Source organism: Helianthus annuus, chromosome 3 (genome assembly GCF_002127325.2).
Source record: "Helianthus annuus cultivar XRQ/B chromosome 3, HanXRQr2.0-SUNRISE, whole genome shotgun sequence".
NCBI lineage: Eukaryota > Viridiplantae > Streptophyta > Magnoliopsida > Asterales > Asteraceae > Helianthus > Helianthus annuus.
Window position 1 is genome coordinate 140,332,955 of NC_035435.2, and position 25,815 is coordinate 140,358,769.

The 25,815-nt window shown below is 35.6% G+C and overlaps 1 protein-coding gene and 1 long non-coding RNA gene across 2 annotated transcripts; both read left to right on the forward strand.

The window, feature by feature from the left end:
• The first annotated feature begins 9,656 nt into the window (after window positions 1-9,656).
• On the forward strand, window positions 9,657-11,403 carry LOC118490097. The gene is made up of 4 exons (XR_004888094.1): window positions 9,657-10,195; window positions 10,305-10,400; window positions 10,486-10,613; window positions 10,724-11,403. It is a non-coding gene; the product is annotated as an uncharacterized LOC118490097 (long non-coding RNA).
• An 8,859-nt stretch (window positions 11,404-20,262) lies between these two features.
• On the forward strand, window positions 20,263-21,525 carry LOC110932122. The gene is made up of 3 exons (XM_022175480.1): window positions 20,263-20,821; window positions 20,876-21,003; window positions 21,145-21,525. Exons 1-3 carry the CDS (start codon window positions 20,263-20,265, stop codon window positions 21,523-21,525), a joined length of 1,068 nt encoding a protein of 355 aa, XP_022031172.1.
• The last annotated feature ends 4,290 nt before the right edge of the window (window positions 21,526-25,815 follow it).

Below are 25,815 nucleotides of genomic sequence, written 5' to 3' on the forward strand. Positions count from 1 at the left end.
GCTTGATCTTCATCCGGGACTCTCGACATTCACCTATGATCAAAACCAACTTAGAAGTCAGTTTTGATAGTTAAATAACAAGTACAACAAGGAAATTGGGTCAAATAATCGAAATAATAAAAAAATCAAAATTTTCAGCATTTAGGCCGTCGCCACGTGCGACGGCAAAAGGGTCTGTCCGTGGCGCTACGCCACGGCCTTGTTTCTACAGAATCTTGAAGCTGGTTGCTGCATATTCCCAGCATAACCCGATTTCACGGAAACGAGCATAACTCTCTCGTTTTTAATCTGTTTTACCCGATTCTTTTTCCTACGCGCCCGTAATTTAATTCTCCATCTAATGGAGTTAAAATCCAACATCCGGATAAATAAAATTTCTGACTTATAAGTCTCCGACTTATTACGCATTTTACCAAATTTTGACCCGTTCGTGATTTTATCAAACAAACATGTTTATTTGATCTATAAACTCATGAGATTCTTAATTTCAATATCTCCTATCATATTAATCATAAATCACGGGTTTCTTACTTAATTCAAACCCATTTACGCTCAAGTGTTTATTTTGACCCATTAAGGGTATTAAGCACTTTAAAGCTTAAAATCGCTTTCCTTCATTTCTAGCATCATATTCCTACATTTCTTATCCGAAGTAATCATTTAATCTATTGACTTGTTTCTAAACAACCTTTTAGAGTCGTTTGCTCGATATGCCTATCAAGGGCATTTCTGACAACTTAGCTCCGTCCTTTACCATGAAGGACTTCATTGCACTTTCAGCCAATCCAATCACTTAGCCTAAATTTTAAACACACATACCTGACTCGGATCAATATATTGACCCGTTTCGATACCTCGCCTTAGTAGCCGCTAAGAAATAGCGATGTACATATCCATTTGATATTCATTCCTATAATCATATAACTCAACAAACCATTAGTCGATATTGTCAAAGGGTGATAATTTCACCTTTTGACCCGTTTGGTCTTAAATGACCGTAAAACTCTATAAGATGATATTTATTACCATCTTATCCATACAACTAACTCCGGTTTACACCGTATAGTCGTTTTTCTTGTAAATCGTTAATTGATTCCCTTGACCCATTATAACCCACGCTATGACGTATTTTTCCCCAAACTAACGGCTATTGTCAACAAGTGACTAAAGTACTATTTTACCCTTTTTAACCGCAGTGGTTTACCACACAAGGTAATCATTAAAAACTCGTTATGTTTTAGTCATTTCATGACAAACTAACCGTATTAGCTCCTTTAACCATTAAATATGATTTATGACCATTGTCTTTTGTTCCGAACCGCACTTGTCGTGTCGGAACATCATAATTTAAACAAGACTTGTCGTTCAAAATCTATAAAACCAATAGGTATTGAGTAATTAGAGTGTAAGCTTTACTTACTCGCATCCGAATACGCTTTTCTTCTCGTGCTTGATTCGTTTGACCGCTTCTTTCCTAAGCCTCCGCCTAGCTCGTTAGGCGTCAAACTATTGTCAATCATTTACAAGGCGGTTAAATTAGTCATTTAAAATCACGACTATTCCACCTTACTTATTTTCTATGTCGAAGCTACTATTCGACTTCATGATTAATTAACTTAGTTTATCAAAGTTAACTATTTTCCATCGCATGGTTTACACAATTGAGACTAAATCAACATGACATTTAGAACCCTTATCACTTCATGTTACGCATAATTGCCGTATCATTCAAATACGCGTTTTCATTCTAAATTTCAGCACTTTAGTTTTCATTTAGGCATTTTAACAAACACCTAATGTGCATAATTTTTTATAAAATTAACAATCAAACTTCATGGCTACCTATCTTGCCAATTTCAACATCTTTTACTAAATAATCATCAAATTCATGATTTATGTCAAGATTAACTTTATAGAGTTCAAATAACACTAGTTTGACAATTATGATTCTAGTGTTCATCATGTTTCTACAAAACCCATTAAACACCCATAATGAATGATTATGAACTTCATAATTTAAACACTAATTCAACAAGTTATTGACTAGGGTTTACTCCTAGACATGTTTTCATTACTAATTTCATCTAAGCATCAGTCAATCAAGCTCAGATTTCGATTTCTAATATTCATCAAAATTTCAAGATGTAGTCAAAAGACAAAATTTGACATACCTCGTGATCCCTTTACTTAGGTGATCACTAATATAAGCTTGGATTTCGATTTGGGACTGATTTGGCCTTTCAATTGATGGATTTGAGCAAGTTAGGGTTTGAAGATGAGAGCTCCCTAGCTCTTCTCGAAATCTCGACCAGGACACACACTTAGAGTGTGTGTTTTGGTGTTAGTATTTTATTTAATTAAAATATTTTCCCCTTTTTGCCTCTTTTAGTCCCTCTTGTTTCATATGCTAACCATTATCCAGTTTACATACATTCGTATTTGATTATGTCCCATTACTGGGCTCATTATTCTTTGCTTTTAACGCTACCATTATCCCGCTTGCGTTTACTCATGCCGTCCGACATGATATTATATTCGACCCGTTCAACTTTAAAATAGTTGAACATAATTTGTTCAAAATTTCTATTTACATTATCTTGTCGTCTTTTAGTTATGACTCAAAACCCAAGTCTTTTAACTTTCCATCCGAGTTCCCGTTTCTTGGTCTACGCATGTGTTTAATTCTTACCCATCAACCGAGTGTTTTACCGAAGTCGTTATTATTGCAACCCTCCCGGTATGCATTAAGACATCGCTTCATTTTTATATTCCGACTTTGTCCTCAAGTTTGACGTTTTACAAAAACGGCCCGTTAAGAGGCATATTTGCATTTTCCGGGTTCGAGTGTAAGTACACTTCCTCCCAATGGGTATCCTAATCATTTTACATGTTTGCATTCTCCGGGTTCGAGTGCAAGTACACCCCCTCCCAGTGCATACTTTAATCGTTTTACATGTTTGCATTCTCCGGGTTCGAGTGTAAGTACACCCCCTCCCAGTGCCTACTTTAATCGTTTTACATGTTTGCATTTTCCGGGTTCGAGTGTAAGTACACCCCCTCCCTGCGCGTACTTTAATCATTTTACATGTTTGCATTCTCCGGATTCGAGTGTAAGTACACCCCCTCTCAGTGCATACCTTAATCGTTTTACATGTTTGCATTCTCCGGGTTCGAGTGTAAGTACACCCCTTCCCAGTGCATACCTTAATCGTTTTACATGTTTGCATTCTCCGGGTTCGAGTGTAAGTACACCCCCTCCCAGTGTGTACTTTAATCATTTTACATGTTTCTTTGTCCCTTCACTCGGGCTCATTATGCTAATATAATACGCTTCTGTCACTCGGCTATGCGTTTACATTATTATCAAATATTTGCTTATCTGATTCATTTGGGTGCTTTTTAATTTGTCCCACTCACCTCGTCCTTACTAAATTGGATGTAAGCATGTCCATCATAAAAAGTTCATGGTACCACGTGCTCACCACTTACTTGGCCAGAGTAAGCGATCAATACCTGGTATACATGACCTTTTTATAATTTTCACATTACACCCCATGTAAGTAATGCCTCTATTTGTTTCTCTTGGAAACAATATCCCGGATATATTTTCTATTCGGGTTTTTCCAAGTTTTTAATCTACATATGCAACTTTCAATCTCTACGTATTTGTTGCATATTACTATTCACGTAATAATTTAAAATGCGCACCTGTAAGTGCTTGCCCTAATGGGCTTTTTATGCCGTTAACCTTGTTCGCGATCGGCACGCGATTTAGGTCCTTGATGAGTATGCTCTGCTTGTCATACCTCGGACCGTTCCACCGTCATATCCGCAATTTGTTAAACTCTCGCTATCTTCAGATGCGAGTTTCCTTCAATTAAAACATTTACAAGAATTAGTAACATCAACTTCAATAATCACCCGTATTATAATACAAGACTTTTCTACTATACGCGTCAACGCGCGCAATTTCGTCAACTATATTTATCATTTAATTGAGGTAACGTGTATCACATGATAGCCTTATGTGTTGTTTACAACACTTTAGCATGCTAAACTATTAACATACATGTACTTACCAGATTTCTGATCAAGCCTCGAACCGAACACTTTATTCTTTTTAACCTTGAGCTCTGATTACCAACTTGTAACGCCCATCTTAATTAATCAAGATTTTAATAATAAGATACACATTTTAATGCTAAAATGTGACTTTACAAAAACTTGTTTTACCAACATTACCAAGTAATTACAACGTTTCAAAAAACAATTTATAAGTGTTTACATAATTCACTTATAATAACACAATTCAAGATTTGACGCGGAAGCTTCATTTAACGTGTGTTCGGTTCTTGCTCGACGCTTGATCTTCATCCGGGGCTCTCGACATTCACCTATGATCAAAACCAACTTAGAAGTCAGTTTTGATAGTTAAATAACAAGTACAACAAGGAAATTGGGTCAAATAATCGAAATAATAAAAAAATCAAAATTTTCAGCATTTAGGCCGTCGCCACGTGCGACGGCAAAAGGGTCTGTCCGTGGCACTACGCCACGGCCTTGTTTCTACAGAATCTTGAAGCTGGTTGCTGCATATTCCTAGCATAACCCGATTTCACGGAAACGAGCATAACTCTCTCGTTTTTAATCCGTTTTACCCGATTCTTTTTCCTACGCGCCCGTAATTTAATTCTCCATCTAATGGAGTTAAAATCCAACATCCGGATAAATAAAATTTCTGACTTATAAGTCTCCGACTTATTACCCATTTTACCAAATTTTGACCCGTTCGTGATTTTATCAAACAAACATGTTTATTTGATCTATAAACTCATGAGATTCTTAATTTCAATATCTCCTATCATATTAATCATAAATCACGGGTTTCTTACTTAATTCAAACCCATTTACGCTCAAGTGTTTATTTTGACCCATTAAGGGTATTTAAGCACTTTAAAGCTTAAAATCGCTTTCCTTCATTTCTAGCATCATATTCCTACATTTCTTATCCGAAGTAATCATTTAATCTATTGACTTGTTTCTAAACAACCTTTTAGAGTCGTTTGCTCGATATGCCTATCAAGGGCATTTCTGACAACTTAGCTCCGTCCTTTACCATGAAGGACTTCATTGCACTTTCAGCCAATCCAATCACTTAGCCTAAATTTTAAACACACATACCTGACTCGGATCAATATATTGACCCGTTTCGATACCTCGCCTTAGTAGCCGCTAAGAAATAGCGATGTACATATCCATTTGATATTCATTCCTATAATCATATAACTCAACAAACCATTAGTCGATATTGTCAAAGGGTGATAATTTCACCTTTTGACCCGTTTGGTCTTAAATGACCGTAAAACTCTATAAGATGATATTTATTACCATCTTATCCATACAACTAACTCCGGTTTACACCGTATAGTCGTTTTTCTTGTAAATCGTTAATTGATTCCCTTGACCCATTATAACCCACGCTATGACGTATTTTTCCCCAAACTAACGGCTATTGTCAACAAGTGACTAAAGTACTATTTTACCCTTTTTAACCGCAGTGGTTTACCACACAAGGTAATCATTAAAAACTCGTTATGTTTTAGTTATTTCATGACAAACTAACCGTATTAGCTCCTTTAACCATTAAATATGATTTATGACCATTGTCTTTTGTTCCGGACCGCACTTGTCGTGTCGGAACATCATAATTTAAACAAGACTTGTCGTTCAAAATCTATAAAACCAATAGGTATTGAGTAATTAGAGTGTAAGCTTTACTTACTCGCATCCGAATACGCTTTTCTTCTCGTGCTTGATTCGTTTGACCGCTTCTTTCCCAAGCCTCCGCCTAGCTCGTTAGGCGTCAAACTATTGTCAATCATTTACAAGGCGGTTAAATTAGTCATTTAAAATCACGATTATTCCACCTCACTTATTTTCTATGTCGAAGCTACTATTCGACTTCATTCTAAATTTCAGCACTTTAGTTTTCATTTAGACATTTTAACAAACACCTAATGTGCATAATTTTTAAAAATTAACAATCAAACTTCATGGCTACCTATCTTGCCAATTTCAACATCTTTTACTAAATAATCATCAAATTCATGGTTTTTGTCAAGATTAACTTCATAGAGTTCAAATAACACTAGTTTGACAATCATGATTCTAGTGTTCATCATGTTTCTACAAAACCCATTAAACACCCATAATGAATGATCATGAACTTCATAATTTAAACACTAATTCAACAAGTTATTGACTAAGGTTTACTCCTAGACTTGTTTTCATTACTAATTTCATCTAAGCATCAGTCAATCAAGCTCAGATTTCGATTTCTAATATTCATCAAAATTTCAAGATGTAGTCAAAAGACAAAATTTGACATACCTCGTGATCCCTTTACTTAGATGATCACTAATATAAGCTTAGATTTCGATTTGGGACTGATTTGGCCTTTCAATTGATGGATTTGAGCAAGTTAAGGTTTGAAGATGAGAGCTCCCTGGCTCTTCTCGAAATCTCGACCAGAACACACACTTAGAGTGTGTGTTTTGGTGTTAGTGTTTTATTTAATTAAAACATTTTCCCTTTTTGCCTCTTTTAGTCCCTCTTGTTTCATTTATTACAAAAGAAGCTATATCTCATAGCTTTTCATTTAATTACCCATTATTAACTAGGTTAACTATTCCTAGATAACTTGGTGGGTGTGGGGAATCATAACTCGTTTTATTTTTAAGTCCCGTTAACTCGGGTTCCTAATAAATCGTGTTTTCTCAAAGCATTTATTCCTCTTTTTGATTAATACAAGATTATTTATTCAAATCGTAATATTCACTGGGTTAACTAATTTTTTTTTTACCACTAACAGTATTTTACCCGTCTTTTAGTATTAACGGGGTTTGATTACCAAACCCGTTTTCGGGGTGTTACAACTCCCCCACGTATCACGGGGAAGGCTCTTTTTCAGCAGATTGTTTCTAGTCCTCGTTTGACCCGCTCGCTCCAAATTTGTTTGTGTATGCTCATTTTCCATCGTTTAGCACCTGTTAAACCTATACAACCCGACACAACATCTTCTATATATAATAAATAAAACTAATTGTGGGACACGTGTCCAATTCTAAGGGCATTGATTTTGTGGGTTTCCCGCTCAAATGATTGGATCAATTTTTAGGACCCGACCCATATCAAATACCACTTATGCTTCTTATCTTCGCTACTTTCTCTCTCTTTTATGTTTCAACAGAGACTGAAACCCTAAATGTCTTCCACATGAATACCCCAAAATATTGAAGACAACACCTTTCTAATATCCGATCCCACAATTGATCTCAGGTTCCTTCGGTCTCCCAATCATTATTTTGTGTTTTTTTTTTGGTTTAAATTGTTGAAACTTCGCGTCCTCTAACATTGAAGTCTCTCTCATCGAAGTCATCCCTTTGATTTGTTCCACCACCCAACAGTTCTTACAGGAAGATGTTGAAGATGAACATGATGAAGGCGACTCAAGGGTATTGGTCAAACCAGATCAATAACTAAAGACAATCTAATAAACAGGTTAGATGCGTTGAGTTTTTAAATTTTGGTAGATAATTCGTTTGTTTTAGTATTGTTTTAGCCTTTTAGGTTTTATTTTCTGGTTTTTATTGCTTGGAACTTACGCTTTCTGATTTCGTTGTGGTTAAATATCAGGATTTGTAGTTTGATTTCTCTGCATCAAGTTTATAGATCAGTTCAGGTTTGTGATTCTCTTACTCGCGTAGTGATTTTGAAGTTCAAATTTGTAGATTTGTTGTTGTTTTTTGATTTCTACATACACATTACTTCGTAATTTGTATTATAAGGTTTGAATTGTTTTGTTCTGGTTCTGATGAATTTTGCTCGGTTTATGATGTGAGATGTAAGTGTTTCTGTAGTTTATTTGTGTGTGTGTGTGTGAAATGTTGGTGGATTTTGCTCATGTAGTTTATTTGAATTGTTTTGTTCTGGTACTGATGAATTTTGCAGTGTTTATGATGTGAAATGTTAGTTTTCTGCAGAAGTCAAAAGCTATCTTCTAGATGGTTCTTTAGGTGCCACCTTTACAATGGTTACACGCGAGGTATTTTATTACTTATTGCTCTATGTTATATAGAAGATTATGACAAGCAATTGGTATAATGTTTAGATACTCGTGCTCTGATTACAGAACAGTTCTATATGAAATTAGTTTAGCTATGCACTAAGTTTTATAAAATGTTGGTGCTTCTGCTATATTTTAAACTGAACTACCAGGGCCACATCTATCTTATAGCCCATCTGTTGTTGTTTTTATTGGTAGTCTAATGGAAATGTTGGCAATCTTATTGATTTTGTACTCAAGTTTTGCATTAGCAAAGCTTGATACGCAAGAAGGTATGTCTGTTTTCACTGTACCGAGGAACCAAAGGTGATCGATCATTGATGGTGTGAACTGATTGATGCAGGGGAGGTACTCAAAGAATGGCAAAATGGAGTTTTGGCAAGGATCCTTGCAGAGTGAATCCAAAATTTGACAAAGTCAATGTGGAGTGCCATTGCCCTTTTAAAAGTAATACCACGTGTCATATTTTCAAAATGTACGTCTTCTTTTGCGATCTGTGTTGAATCTGGGAAATATATGTTGAATCTGGAAGTATAAAAAAAGTGTGAATACACTTATTCTCAATTTCTCAATCTGGGAAATATATGTTCACTTCATGGGCCTGATTTACATATTATAAAAAAAACTTGATTAAAGTTATAAATTATAATGACAGTTGTCAAATAGCGGTTCACCAAGAATGTTACGGGGCAAGAAATATTCAAGATTTTACTTCATGGGTTTAGCGGTCCTGTGAGACACCGGATATTGAGCGAGAATGTTGTCTATGCCCTGTAAAAGGCGAGAACTTTACACATGCATTGAAATTGTATCATTTAGTTTTACTGTTTGAGTTAAAATCTGATTATCGGTTTTTTTTTTTGGATTTAGGAGGTGCTCTGAAGCCTACTGATATGGAGCCCCTATGGGTTCATGTAACCTGTGCTTGGTTTAGAACAGAAGTTTGCTGTGTGAGTGATGAGAAAAGGAGCCTATACTCGGAATTTTAAGTATCCCCAACTCATTTGTAAAGGTACATTGTTTTTAATATTATTGTACATAGCAAAAACGCATAATTAACCCCCACAGTTACAATAAAGTCGTGGCAAATTATTAAAAGTAAGAAAATTTATATTTTAGTTATATATTTATTCCATCCTATTAGATACATTGCTCTAAAGTCTTAAATTTATTTTTTGTTTTATCCAATTTAAAGGTTGTTTAAAAATTTCGAGGATTTTTTTAGATAATCTTCATTTTCAAATTTTGGTCAATGATTAACTAACATATCCGACTTTGAAGGTTTTTAAATTTTTATTTGATATAGATACTCTTCATTTGTTTTTTAAGATTTAATTAAACAAATTAACATAAAGATAGGGATTAGAAATCCTATATAAACCCTTATAACCCAATTACTAATTCAACATTCATTTGAGATTTCTCATTTTCAATATCTGCGTCTTTGCTTCTTCAAATCGATGTTACTATTCTATTTTTCTATTATCTTATATATGTTAGTCGTTTTTACAAATTTACATTATTAATATTTGTTTTTAATACTTCATAAAATAGTAATGGCAAACATGAATGTCACTTTCCTGAATAAACTAAACGTTGATTCAAAAAACGTCACCATAAAGGTCAAGATTGTCAAGCTTTGGAGGAGACCCATGAAGGATAACAAAAACGAAACCTGGTCAATTGAAATGATTCTGATGGATGAACATGTATATTTTATATGCGCAATTTATTAAGATGTGGTTTTATGATGATCATTTTTAATGTTAAAATATATGATCCAGGGGACAAAAGTTACTGCAAGTTGTCTACAAAAGTTTTTCCCAGATTCGAGAAACCTCTGATTCAAGATGATTGCCTCTTTATCCATAGGCCGTCACTTGCCGAAAACAAGTTTACCTTCAAGTTTGCTGAAAAAGAACAGAAGGTTACTTTTTTCTACAACACTTTGATCACGAAATGCAATAGCTGGTCAGGGTCTGAGCATGGCTTCATTTTTTGCGGATTTTAAGTCTATTCTAGACAAATCCGGGCCCAATGACAATTCAATTCCTTTGGGTTCAATTTTAGGTTTGTGTTCTATAACTTTGATATTCTTCTACTTATTATACTCTATACAATTTTTAATCTTATTCATAATTTTGAACTAACTGTTTATTGTTTTTTTTTTCTTTTTAAGATGTGGTTGGATATGTTGTTATATGTTACCCCATGGAGCCTACCATACAAAATTAGGGCCTGGCAAAAGAATGACTTTAAAGCTAAGAGATTTAAAGTGAGTTTTCAAATCTTAAACTTTGATATATACAACACCCTATTTTTAATTAATTTCAACCTTTGATTCATTTGAAATATTTTAGTAATGAAGATTTGACAGTGACTTTGTGGGACGAGTTTGCTGAGGAAATGAACGCATATATGTCTTGGAAAGATAAAGATATGCATGTGGTTTTACTTATTCAATTTGGGGTTTTGAAGCTTTACAAAGGTGATATTATTTACCATGTAGTTAAATATATCTTATTACTAGACTCCCTTTTGATGAGAAGAATATATTTACATATGAGGTTATTTTGTTTTTTTTTTTTTTTACTTTAGGGAAACGAATTGTTTCAAATGCATTTGATGCAACTAGGCTGTTCAAGAATTCTTCCATGAGCGAGCAATATTAGCACCTAAAAATGAAGTTGTTCAAGAGATTAACGATCGTCTGCTATCACTTTTTCCTGGAGAAGAACAGGAGTACCTTAGCTCGGATAGTATTTGTCCATCAGAACAGTTTAATGATCCAGCACAAGAACGTATATATTCTCCCGATGTTCTTAATGGACTTAAAATATCTGGATTGCCAAATCATATGTTGGTGTTAAAGGTTGGTGTTCTTGTTATGCTTCTAAGAAATATTGATCAGCAAAATGGTTTGTGCAACGGTACCAGATTACAGATCCTAACACTTGGTAAACGCGTAATAGAAGCTGAAATAATATCTGGAGGTACTATCGATACTCGAACATACATTCCTAGAATTAATATGATACCTTCAGACAAAAAAATTCCCTTCAAGTTTCAGAGAAGGCAATTTCCACTATGTGTATGCTTTGCAATGACTATAAACAAAAGCCAAGGACAATCACTATCTCGAGTTGGTTTGTACTTAAAGCAACCTGTATTCACCCATGGACAATTGTATGTTGCACTTTCGAGAGTAAAGAGTAGAGCCGGAGCAAAACTACTAATTTTAGACAAAGAAGGGAATGTTACAAACCAAACGACAAATGTTGTTTACAAGGAAATTTTCAGAGACTTGTGATTAGTTTTTATTTCTTTTATTTGTAATTTGTATTTTTTGGTTTTTGATTGTTGAATGAAAATGTTGTTTCATTCTTTGTTATTTTTTCATATTTTTATGTTTTATCCAACTTAGATTGTTCAACCCGTGTATCACACGGGTAGGTAACCTAGTAAGTACAATAAACAGATACAAAATGATGTGTTAAACTACTAAAACGTGTACAAAACTACTACAAATGTAACGTGTTTTTACCAACACATCAGTAAGCAATCCCAAACACCCTCAACGTCCCATATGTTTCATACCTTGTAAAAGGAGTAGAAATAAGCTATGTTTATGTAATTTTAAAATTTATATAAATTAAGGCAAAATGAAAAATATGATTGATAGAACAACAGAATTTATATGAAACTCAAAAATTGTTTTTAAGCCGATATGCTCAATTGCGATCAATGTACTGGTAAAGTGACTTCTTTGATTTTTGAAACACTGGATAATGGGAGTGGAAGTTGGGTTATGAATGTGGATGATAATGGGATGAGTATGGAACGAGTATTGATAATTATAGTCTTATCCTCCATTGTAATTAAATTTGGAGTAAAGTGCAATTTGCATCCCCGAGGTTTTCAGGCGGTGTCAACATGAGTTCTCGCAATGAATATTTGGATAACTGAGTCCCTAACTTATAAAAATTGTTACAATTTGTGTCCCTGAGGCCAACGTTCATTAGTTTGAGCGTTAAAACGATATGAAATCCCATTTTCCCTTGGTCTTATACACTTTTCTTCCCTAACATCTTCATCTCTTCATCAGTTCATATCTCCCATCTTTTCATCATTTCATATCAATTTTCAGTATGACAGTTCAGAAAAAGATAAAGAGGGGGTGAAATTAAGAAATAAAATTAGGTATTTGAACCTTTATTGCACCGGGTTTGTAAAATCCGGGAAGATTAAATAGGGTTAGAATTGGGGTTTGATTTGAAGAAAGATGATCTGAAGACCCGACGATGTTATCTATCGAAATGGGGTTTGGTTTGGTTTGGTTCGGTGACAGTATCCAGAGGACCGTGTTGGTCGGAGACGACCGTCGAATAGGGCGATGACATAAGGGCGGACAAAAGCCCTAGCTTTGCTGGGAAATTGAATACGGGGCCGGAGGGAATGTGTGTATGCTGACGTGCTATGGATAACTTTTGTAGTGACAACAAACCTCGCAAATGTTATTGTTGTTGAGCTCACTTCTGCTCAGTACTGAATATTCTTTGACTTGTGTTTCGCTTTATTTCTGAAATAACGAGCTGGTTTGTACCCCCATGTTTGACTTTGTTTAGACCTCAGGTATTGAATATTGGTTGATCCATTCACTTCTGCTCAGTAATGAAAATTTGTGGTTAGAGGTGGTGGCTGGAGTAGGTGGTGCAGTGTTGTAAATACCGCGATTCATCGGCGACTAGTCGCCGATTAATCGCTAGTCGGCCCTCTACTGATTATTTGTTTGTTAATCAGTCCATTAATCTGTAACACCCCGACCACGTAATGCAACAAACCGCGGCGGAAACGTCGGGGAGTCATGTCACATAATCATTGTTTCACAATACGTGGTATTTGAAGTTTCGTTTTATTTCGTTATTAGACTTGTTGTTTTGATACAAACCAATTAAATACAAACAATTGTCTTTCAAGTTTTAAAGTCACTAAGGCCCGCGTCCATCTTATGTGAAGCAAGCAATCAGCAATCGTCACATAATAGAACCTGAAACATATGTGCAAAACAATCAGCATAAAAATGCCGGTGAGTACATAGGTTTTGTATGTCAAATTCATGGCTTTGAATTCATATTGCAATACCTCATCCAACTACGAGAGTTGTCTAGAATGTACCTTGAAATCAAAAAGTGTTTGATATTGCAATATGATTTATCAACTTTACAAGTTGATATAAGTAAAACCAAAACCATTGTAGCCATGAATCTTGACTGAAAACATTTGTTTTGTAACCAAGTAATAAATCATCCTTGAAAGTAAACATTGTATGGTTTATATCTTTAAGTAAACATCGTTGCGTGACATCGTTTGAAAACATTCATCCAAGTGATCTAGATAACGCTATGACATGTAATGTGATAAAAGCACGTATATATACGAAGTACCAGCGGCATATCCACCATGCTTTTATCACATTACACCCGCCTTGTTACCTAATCACTTACCATAAACCCATCGTCCAAATCGTCCTTGTTACCAATCGTTTGTGTTATAAAAACCAATCGTCCAAATCGTCCGTGTTATAAACCATCGTTCAATCGTCCGTGTTTTAATTGTGAAATAAAACTTTTGGTCGTTCTTTAATGAACACATTCAAACCTGTGTGACTCGACTATACCACACAAGGGGTATCTTTAATAGACCCTGAAAGGCCTCTTTAACATCGACTAACAAACCACCAAAGGGTTTGTTAAAATAACAGATTCTGTCGCTACCCACATTACCCACCAAGTCCATGGGGATAGTCCGATAACGGGATTTGTCAGATCCTATGGTACCATAACATACTACTGGTCGGCTTGATCAAACCTAATGAATGTCATTCGTCTTTCGACTAACGCACCAACAAGTTCGTTCACATTATTGAAATCGTCGTGTTTTATATAAACCATAGCCTATGTTTTGAAAACTCGAAAAGCATTTAGCACATACGAGTCACCCCAAAACAATTGAAAGCATAAAATAGGGGAGTTATGTTCTCATTTGGGATTGCTAAGTATCCTTGAATCAAGTGAAGTATCAAGCTTCGTACGTGTCCTAACATCGGTAACTATGTTAAAGTAACGGTACATAATCGGAGGAATTAGATAGAATGAGGTCTTGTAAACCAAATGAGTGTTGGAACTCATATGAAATGGTTTAACAAAGTCTACATTCTGATTTGGAATGAATTCTAAGTGCTTTTGACCCGTTAAGGTAGTTTATGCTACTTTAACGTGTCATTTGCGCAAAGGCGCATTCGGATGGTCAAACTAGTCCTATGATAAGTCTTATACGCCTAAACATGTTTAATAATGTTACAATATCAGTTTAAGTGTCAAAATTTAGGTTACATATGCTTAAATTACATTTATGCGCAAAAGGGGCATTTTGGTCATTTTCCTAAGGCATATAAACTACATATCATATAACTAACCAAACGAAGTGACCATAAAGTATAACCTCTGGAGGTTATTCCCTATACAACTATGGTCACAATATGTGTTTGGTCGGATCCTAATGATCGACCAAACGGGTCGGGTTCGAAAGTCTAAGCGGTTGTCAAGACCGCTTGACTTATGACCCTAAATAAGCACTAAACTAGAAGTGACGAGTTAAACATGTAAAAACATGTTTAACTTAGTTAGAAAACTGATTTGGTATCAGAACAAAGTGTTTTGATACCCAAAAATAGTTTCCTCGCAAAATGCACATAATCGTGCATTTTGACCGAAACTTTGACTCGTCATTTCGACTAGTCAACGTGGTAATCCGTAGGTATAGTCGCAAGGGACTATAACCATCGTGATTACGATCACGTTGCAAAGTTCAATTGAACTTTGTCTTGACCAATTCATGGTCAAAGCCGAAAGTCAAACACTATTTGACTTTTAGTTTGAAATAAATAAACAAGACTAGGAAGAACACTTACAAGTGCTTAATGATGAAGAAGATGACTAGAAAACTCAGTTAGGAAGCCTCCAACAAGTGTGGTAGCCTCCAACCAGAGCTTAGAGTGAAGAAGAATGGAAATGAGCAAGTTGTGAGTGGGAAAATCAAACTTCCATCGAAGAGAAGCAAATGAAAGGCTTTCATAAAAATTCTCGTAGAATCGAAGCTTGCTATTTATAGGAATCAAGAGTGCATAGGATGATGCCAAGTGTTTTGTGTGTTCTCCAAGGATTAAGAGGATGATTACAAGTGTAAAGACCAGGTTCAATGCATGGGAAACACCTATACTTGGCCAACACACAAGAAAACAAGGGGCTGAACCAATTTGCCGTTGCTGGGGACTGTTTACGGACCGCAAACAGTCCATCCATACGGTTCGCAAGCCCTGTTCAGGGGCTGAAGTTTGTTTTTTGACAGCTTTGGCCCCTAAACTTGATTCGTCGCGTTTCGGCACTTCTAGCACTTGTTAACCCCATTTTCAAGATCCATGATGAAGTTAAAGCATATTTAACTTAAATTATGCTAAAAAATGTCACGGATGTCGGTTCGTTTGGCTGTACGGTTGCGTTTTTTGGTTAATTACGACGAAAGTCGTAACGGACGCGAAAACGACCCAAATTGCGAAACGAAAGGTACTTTTGCATTCACATCACTAAAATACAATATTTTAATGATTACAAAAATTTTTGGATGTACGGATATGGTCAGAACGCAGAATATGCGCGAATTTGCATACTTTCGCAGTTTTGACACTTTTAGTCCCTATGATCAAATAAGCGTATTTTCACACACCGAACCCTTCAAAACGTATTTCTAAGCTATGTTAAGAGTATTTAGGGTATGTTTAGCTTATGATGTTGTTCCAGAATGTACGTCGCTACGAGAATCGACAGACTTCCGTTGTTTGTCATAAATAGTCCTTATGATCGAATAAACTTGTTTTTGACATACCGAACCCTCAAAACTTATTTCTAAATTATGTAAACGATTTTAGGGTATGTTTAGCTTATGCCACTATTCCGGAGTGTAAATTGCGTTAAACTAATTACGTTTGCGTAATAGTTTATGTAAAACTTCGAGAGTTCGAAATCATACGAAATTTGATATGTGTAATTGTCACATGTAATTACACAAATCCCGGGAATGAAATACAATATTTCATTATATTCGTAATTGTATGATGGTCGTAAAGGCACAAATGTCACATAATCGCTAATCGGCCCTAGTCGGCTAGCCAAAAATCGGAAAAAAATCAGAAAAAATCGGAAAATATCACAGATTTCAGCCAAAACATGCGATTCCGATCAAAACTTGTCTACTTAAAAAAATTATGTATAAAAATATGTGTATATATGTATAAACTTAAAATTATACATAGAAAGTCTGATCCGATTAATCCCGAGCAATCCCGATTAATCGCTAGTCCCCATCCCAACGGCCGACTAACGTCTAGCGAGTTCTACAACCATGTGGTGGTGATGGTGGAGAGGAGGGTGGTGGCAGGTGGTGATGGTGGTGGGGTGGGTGGCGATGGTGGTGAGGAGGGTGGTGGGAGGTGGATTGTGAAAGTACCCAAATACCCTTTGATCTAACAGTAAAACTAATCGAGATTTGAAAGGACTCAAAGTGTAGCGAATTTCACACCACAAGGACTCAGTCATCCAAATATTATGTAGGGACCTAAATTGACACCACCTGGAAACTCTAGGGATACAAATTACACTTTACTCTTAAAATTATGTCTCGTGCCCAATCTCATACATGTCGCTCATTGGATACCATACCCGTCGTACCCATAGTATTCTGTATATTCATTAATTTCTTAAAAAGTTAACTGATAGTATTCCCAATTTTACTATTTTTAGTTTATATATAGGGTCATATTATTGGCACACCTGAACCCTTAAATCGACACCTTCAATACGGGTCGTATAGGCCTATACGGGTCGTATTGCTTTTCTAATTTCCAATAAAGACTGATGTGTCAGATTTTGTCTATCTGACTAGACCTACACGGGTTGTATAGACCCCCTGAATTCTCAAAAAAAAACACACAAGGGGTTAATTGATAAATCAGAGGGTCTATACGGGTCGTATAGGCCTATACGGGTTGTATAGACCCCCTGATTTATCAATTAACCCCTTGTTTTATTGAGAATTCAGGGGTCTACGTGATAAAGTTTTATATATGTATTTTGTTTAAAAAATAAATGAATTCTTTTATTAAACTTTGTTAATTTTTTTATACATTTGTTTATGGTTTAAACAAAGTTTTCTGAAAATATTTATTTTTTTAAATAAAAACTTTCTTATTTTTTTAAGAATACCATGTACAATGTAATATAGTATAAGTGAGGTATAGGTGCCGTATGAGCATATATAGATGTAGTAACGGTCCCGTATATGCATCGTATAGGTTAATATGTAATTTTAAAGGTATTTTGTTCGTATAATGTATTTAAAGTGTTTTTTGTTTATTTAATGGATACAACACGTAAAGCAGCCGACAATATAAGCCAAAATACGACACCTTATAGACATAATACTCCATAATACGGAACAAAACAACAAATAGAGACATACTACGCCATAATACGTGATAACACGACACGTATATACATTCTACACCCTAATACGACACTTACAAACAATGAACGTGTCAATACCGAGCGTCACCGACAAGACCCGTATGGACAATATATGCGATAATACCGAACATATTGACAAAATACGTCATAATACGACAAAATACATCAAGTAATGATACCGTACGATGCATATACATACAACACGATACGTTAGAGTACAAGTAGATTCCAAACAAAATTACATGTAATCATAGAATATGATACCACACGGAACCGAACGTCACTGATACAGAGCATATACTTCATAAAACGACACGTAATGACAAAATACAACCCGTATACGCACCGAATAGGCAAAACCTAAAATTACGAAATTTTGATTTTACCCCTATACGCACCGTATAGGTCAAAACTGGTTCGTATAGTAGGCTAATACGAGTCGTATAGCCCTATACGGGTCGTATATACCCCCTTAATTCTAAAAACAACAGAGGTTAATTGATAAATCAGGGGTCTATACGGGTCGTATAGGCCTATACGGGTGGTGTAGTCCTATACGGGTCGTATAGACCCCCTGATTTATCAATTAACCCCTTGTTTTTTTAAGAATTCGGGAGGTCTACATGATAAAGTTTTAAAAATGTTTTTTGTTTAAAAAAATAGAAGATTTCTTTTATTAAACTTTGTTAAAACTATGATTAAATGTAAACAAAACTTTGTAAAAAAAAAAAAACCAAAGTTTAATTAACCCCCTGATTTATCAATTAATCATTTGTTTGTTTTTTTTTTAGAATTCAGGGAGTCTACATGATAAAATTTTTAAAATGTTTTTTGTTTAAAAAATTAAAGAATTCTTTTATTAAACTTTGTTAAAACTATGATTAAATGCATACTAAAATTTGTAAAAAAAAAAAAATACAAAGTTTAATTAACCCGTTGATTTATCAATTAACCCCCCCCCTTTTTTTTTGATTTGAGAATTTAGAGGGTCTACATGATAAAGTTTTAAAAATGTTTTTTTTAAAATAAAAAAATATTCTTTTATTAAACTTTGTTAAAACTATGATTAAATATATATAAAAATTTGTAAAAGAAAAATGAAAACAATACAACCCATATAGGCCATATACAACCCATATAGGTCCAGCCAACCGCTAGACAAGAACTGAAACATGCGGATTTGACTTTTGACTTTTGAACCTATACGACTCGTATTGAAAAAGCAAAATGTGCGGATAAATTGGCTGGTGTGTCAATAGAATTCCCCTATATATTTTCACTACCCATATATATATATATATATATATATATATATATATTTTAAAAGTTAATCTCATATGAGGATAGTTGTGATGGGCCTGGATGAGTTTTCCCCTTCAGGTCTTAAGTTCGAGTCTGGGTGATATGGGTTTCTTATTGACGGGTTTAAATTGGGGATCTATTGTGCGAGGGGGCTCTCTAGCGTGAACCCGGTTAAGACAACATATGCTAGACCTCCCATCATTCGCGAATAATTCACACCTTTCAAAAAAATAAGGTTTCGTCTCCTTTGAATTCTTTTTTAGTCACTAGTCGTGAAATGATGCATTCCTATTTGTCCTTGTTTGGGTTTGAATATGTAATCCGTAGGGCTGGCAAATTTACACGAATACACGAGACGAACCTACACGAAGTTAACAGGTATCGTGTATGGTATATGGCCTTAACAGGTATCGTGTACCAAACAGGTAGACACGAGATTACCTGTTAATTTTCTTGTATAAACAGGTTAAATACCTGTTTACCTGTTAATACCCGTTAATACACAATAAGAAATTAAATTAAATAAAGCTCATCAGCCATATGCGTGTGGGTTCCTTAATTCCTTTCTATTTTCATTCCTCATTCAATTCAAAAAAAATAATAATAAATAAAACCCTAAACTCCCTCTTTAACTCCCAGATATCATGTCGTGTTCGTGATTTTGTTCGTGTTAACAGGTATTAACAGGTAATTTTCGTATATAACAGTCGAACAGTTGTGTTAACAGGTATTAACAGGTAATTTTCGTGTATATCGTGTCGTGTTCGTGTTCGGGTTTGAAAAAAAGGACACAATAAGTTATCGTGTCGTGTTCGTGTATGGGATTTCATGTATCGTGTATTATCGTGTACGGGTATACACGATATGTCAGCCCTAGTAATCCGGTATTATCATGAGGTGGTGGAATCCTTCTCTTGTACAAATAAAATATAATGCATATGTTGTTACAAGAATATAAGGGCATACGGTGTGGTTGAGAGATGGGGGCGGCAAAGCTTTTTGCCGCGCGGCAAACACCGCCGCCGACCAAGTTTGGTCGCGGCAAAACAAGCTTCTCGGTGACCCTATGCCGACGCGAGAAGAAGAAAGCGAAAAGGGGGGGGGGGCCACTCCAACGGTCATATGACCGTTTAAAATAAAAAAAAATAATTTTTTTTTTTAAAAAATTAAACTCTATATATATATCACACACCATTTAACCATATACTTTCCAAATACTCATACAAACCAATTCCTTCTAAAAGTTTATCTTACAAAATGGCGGATGACCTCCCCCCGTTATGGTTCCCACCCATGAGTAGCGACGATTCATCCGATAGTAGCATTCTTTTTTTTCAAAATCTCATCGAAGAAGCCGAACTTCAAGATACCGGCACATCTAACCGAAGGAGATATATTGAACGTCAACGTGAGGAGGGGCATGAGACACTCATGGCGGATTATTTTGTCGAAGACCCGAAGTACAACGAAGATATCTTTCGGCATAGGTTCCGTATGTCGAAACGTTTGTTTCTACAAATTGTGTCCGATGTGGAAGAGAACGACCCGTGGTTTGTAGAGGCCCCCGATGCGCGAGGTAGGAAGGGCTTTACGCCCTTGCAAAAGGTGACATCGGCTATTAAACAGCTCGCAACTGGAAACACTCCAGACGAGAACGACGAGTACTTGCATATGGCCGAAAGAACTTCCCGCGAGTGCCTAGAATATTTTTGTGACACGGTTTGCAAAATATATGGTCCAGAGTTCTTACGTAGACCGACAAGCCACGACATGGCACTTTTATACCAAGCTCATGAGGAAAAACATCACCTTCCAGGTATGTTCGGTAGCCTTGATTGCACCCATTTTGTTTGGCGTTTTTGTCCGACAGAGTATCGAGGCCAATACATGCGAGGAGATCATAGATACCCGACTATTATGCTCGAAGCGGTTGCTTCTCAAGACTTATGGTTTTGGCATGCTTTTGCCGGTCCACCGGGTTCTCAAAACGATATCAATGTTCTACAACAATCTCCGTTATTTTTAACGGAACGAAATGGAACCGCGCCAAAATGTCCATTTTACGTTAACAACCATTTATACAAACGTGGTTATTTGCTCGTGGATGGAATCTACCCTTCGTGGTCCGTGTTTGTGAAGTCGATCCCTTACCCTCACGAAGTAAACGAAAAGAAATTCAAGAGGCAACATGAGGCGGCAAGGAAAGACGTCGAACGGGCTTTTGGTGTTTTGAAGGGGAAATGGGGTGTATTGAGTCGACCAATGCGAGCAAGATCGGTTAAAAAAATTAGGAATGTCGTGTACACGTGTATTATTTTACACAACATGATTTTGAAAGACGATGGAAAGGCGATAGCACCGGTGCACATTCGGGATCCTCCGGTCGAGCCGGCTCTAGACGATACGGTGTTGGGCGAGTTGTTGAATGAAGACACCCATTGGAGACTCAAACACGATCTCATAGATCATCTCGCAAGTCAAGATTTACCCCATCTTTTGGCCGATTCCGACGAAGACTAGTTTAAATTGTTTCATGCTAATGTAATTTTATTGTTTTTTAATTTAGTGTAACTTTGATGTTTTTAATTTAATTTATTATGAAAGTTTATTGTTTTTAATTTATTAATATTAAATTAATTATTGCAAAAAAAAAAAAAATAATCATAAAAGTTTACCACTTCAGCAAGTGTTTAAACCAATGCCAACACTTTTCAGCAAAGTTTAAACACTTTTGCCAAATTGACATGGCGCGCTCTGATTGGTTAGTTTTTTCTTTTGCCACTTTATAGTGTTTAACCACTCCTTATACCCTAATTTATTTACATCGTGTTGGAGGGGGAAAAATGGGTTCTAAACTTGGTAACTTTTTTAAATAGTCAAAAAAACGTATCCTCAGTCAAACGACCCAATCATGTCTGCAACCAGAAGTACACATTAAATTCTCACTAAAAAATATTACTTCGAATTTTGTATGATTATAAATATTATTTCCATCTTTTCTTCCCATAAATGATTACAAATACTATTTCTATCTTTTCTTCCCATAACATTTACATCTCTCTTGTCTTTTCCTATCTTTTCATTCAGACAATAATTTATTTTAACCTAAAATATATTTAAATCACAATTTTACCTAAAATATATTTATATCACAATTTTATGTTAGTTTGGTACTAGTTTTGTAATTTCTTTTTAAGTTGAATACACTAGACCATAATACATCATAAAATGATGTAATATTATTTAACAATTCCGAAAGAAAACCTTTTTAATATTTATATTAAGACAATTGTTTTATTGATCTATGATGTGACCTAGTGTTTTACTGGGTTGACGTTAATCACTTATTGTTGACCGTAAAAATCAGTATTCTTAAGAGTGTCCGGTGTGGTCGGTAAAGGGGCGCGGCAAAGCCGGTTTGCCGAACGGCAACACCGCCGCCAACCCCTTTACCGATTGGGGTGGTAAATGGTGCGGTGAGTCGTTGCCGATGCGGGGAAGAGGGGATGTTTGGAAAGTGGGCCACATTCAATGGTAATATTACCGTTTTAAATAAAAAAAATAATTTTTTCTTTAAAAATTTAACCTATAAATATCAAACCAAAACAAAACCAAATACCTTCAAATATATACCCAACCAACCCAAAAAATACCAACAATTCTTCCCAAAAATTTACAAAACAAAATGGCGGATGAACTCCCGTTATGGTTCCCACCCATGAGTAGCGACGAATCATCCGATAGTAGCATTCTTTTTTTTCAAAATCTTATCGAAGAAGCCGAACTTCAAGACACGGGCACATCTAACCGAAGGAGATATATTGAACGCCAACGTGAGGAGGGGCATGAGACACTCATGGCGGATTATTTTGTCGAAGACCCGAAGTACAACGAAGATATCTTTCGGCATAGGTTCCGTATGTCGAAACGTTTGTTTCTAAAAATTGTGGCCGACGTGGAAGAGAACGACCCGTGGTTTGAAGAGGCCCCCCGATGCGCGAGGTAGGAAGGGCTTTACGCCATTGCAAAAGGTGACATCGGCTATTAAACAGCTCGCAACTGGTAACACTCCTGACGAGAACGACGAGTATCGAGGCCAATATATGCGAGGAGATCATCGATACCCGACTGTTATGCTCGAAGCGGTTGCTTCTCAAGACTTATGGTTTTGGCATGCTTTTGCCGGTCCACCGGGTTCTCAAAACGATATCAATGTTCTACAACAATCTCCGTTATTTTTTACGGAACGAAATGGAACCGCGCCAAAATGCCCGTTTTACGTTAACAACCATTTATACAAACGTGGTTATTTGCTCGTGGATGGAATCTACCATTCGTGATCCGTGTTTGTGAAGTCGATCCCTTACCCTCACGAAGTAGACCAAAAGAAATTCAAGAGGCAACATGAGGCGGCAAGAAAAGACGTCGAACGGGCTTTTGGTGTTTTGAAGGCGAAATGGGGTGTATTGAGTCGACCGATGCGAGCAAGATCCGTTAAAAAAATTAGGAGTGTCGTGTACACGTGTATTATTTTACACAACATGATTTTGAAAGATGAAGGAAAGGCGATAGCACCGGTGCACATTCGGGATCCTCCGGTCAAGCCCGCTCTAGACGATACGGTATTGGGCGAGTTGATGGATGAAGACACGCATTGGAGACTCAAACACGATCTCATAGTTCATCTCGCAAGTCAAGATTTACCCCACCTTTTGGTCGATTCTGACGAAGACTAGTTTAAATTTTTACAAGTTAATGTAATTTTATTGTTTTTTAATTTAGTGTAACTTTGATGTTTTTAATTTAATTTATGAAAGTTTATTGTTTTTTAATTTAATGTATTTATTCTACATTTATTAATATTAAATAAAATAGTGCACAAAAAATAATAATAATAATAATAATAAAAGTTTACCACTTCAGCAAGTGTTTAAACCATTGCCAACACTTTCCAGCAAAGTTTAAACACTTTTGCCTTATTGACATGACGCGCTCTGATTGGTCGTTTGTTTAGTTTATCACTCCAAAGTGTTCAACCACTCCTTACACCCTAATATATGATACACAACAAGCAAAGAAAAATATATCAGTTGACGTTAATTTATTATTTTTGTCCGTAAAAATTGGTATTTGTATATGGTACACAACAAACAAAGAAAGATATATGCTTGATGATTTTTTTTTTTTTTTTTTTGAAAAACTAAGATATTGAAACCATTGTCGAGAAAATGCGCTTGATTGTACAATTAGTGCAATAATTAATTTTTACCTATTACAATATACATACTTAACTTATATTGATAATTATTTTAAAGTAAACAATTGTTTTACTACAATAACTTGCATGCGTTAGTACTATATTTTGTCTTTCATAATCATAACCTACAATGTACTGTTAATTTCTAAAATATACACATTTGATAACATGGCCAAACGAGTTCAATAATAAATTAATTACTCTTTTCGTCCTTGTGGTTTGTCAAAAATCACTATTTCAGTCCATTAGTTTAAAAATTGTGATTTTAGTCCCTGTGGTTTCACTTTCGTAACCATTTCAATCCCTGTGGTTTCACTTTCGTAACCATTTCAATCCATTATTCTGTTAAGTACAGGGACTGAAATGGTTACGAGGTGGACTGAAATGGTTACGAAAGTGAAACCATAGGGACTGAAATCGCAATTTTTAAACTAATGGACTGAAATAGTGATTTTTGACAAACCATAGGGACGAAAACAGTAATTAACTCATAAATTTAAATGTACATAAGACTATGGGGGGTGTGAGGATCGTCTCCCCCGACGCCTGATCGTCTCCCTCGTCCCACACCGCCCCCCTCCCCCTCGTCGCGTCACAAACGGCAAGAATCAGCCGGTGAAAACGAGCCTGCTGATTGGGTTTGTTCTCTCTCTCCCTGTATTATATATTGGTGTTTAATAAATTTGGGTAGTCCTCCACACCCTTGGGTAGTCCCCAAATAAATGATCCTCCACCCAATGTGACGTGGCGTTTATGTGGCGGATGATCCTAAAGAGACTACCCAAACCACACCCCATGATCTAAGCACAACTTTTAGCAAACCTTTGAATTTTTGTATTATTAAATTAAAATGAGTAAAAATATCTATCTTTTTCTGGAAGTTATATTATCTATATTAAATTCATTAACTAGTATTAAGAACCCCGCGTTGCGGCGGGGGCGAACACTAATGTCACACTACTGCCAACAACCACCGGCACTGAAGTTGCTGCGTGTTAATGCGAAGAAATTAAAACGAAACGTAAAACATAGAATAAAATAACTAAGTTGATATAGGACTCGCGCATTACGATAAACCCGCGTCTATATTTTCCCGTTTAATAGGTTCATCGTAATCTATATATAATATATATCATTACCACTATACAAACCATAATGCATACATTACAACAACCATTGCATCAATATGTTGCAAATTATATTTATAAAAGATTTTGGCTAAATTAATTAGATTATTATAAATAATAATAATAATTTACAAATAAAACAACACAACTTTGAATAGATCAAACCGATTGAATTTGGTAAGATAATGAAACCATTATTTGATTAAGGTACAACCACTTAAGCACAATTTACAACCATACATGCATACAAAATAGATTGAATTTGGTTAGATAATGAAACCATTATTTGATTAAGGCACAACAATTTTAAGCACAATTTACAAAAATATTACAAAATAATAGTATATAAATAAATTAAAGAATGAAACAACTATTTAATTAATATACAACAACTTAAACAGAATGAACAACCATATACGCATACAA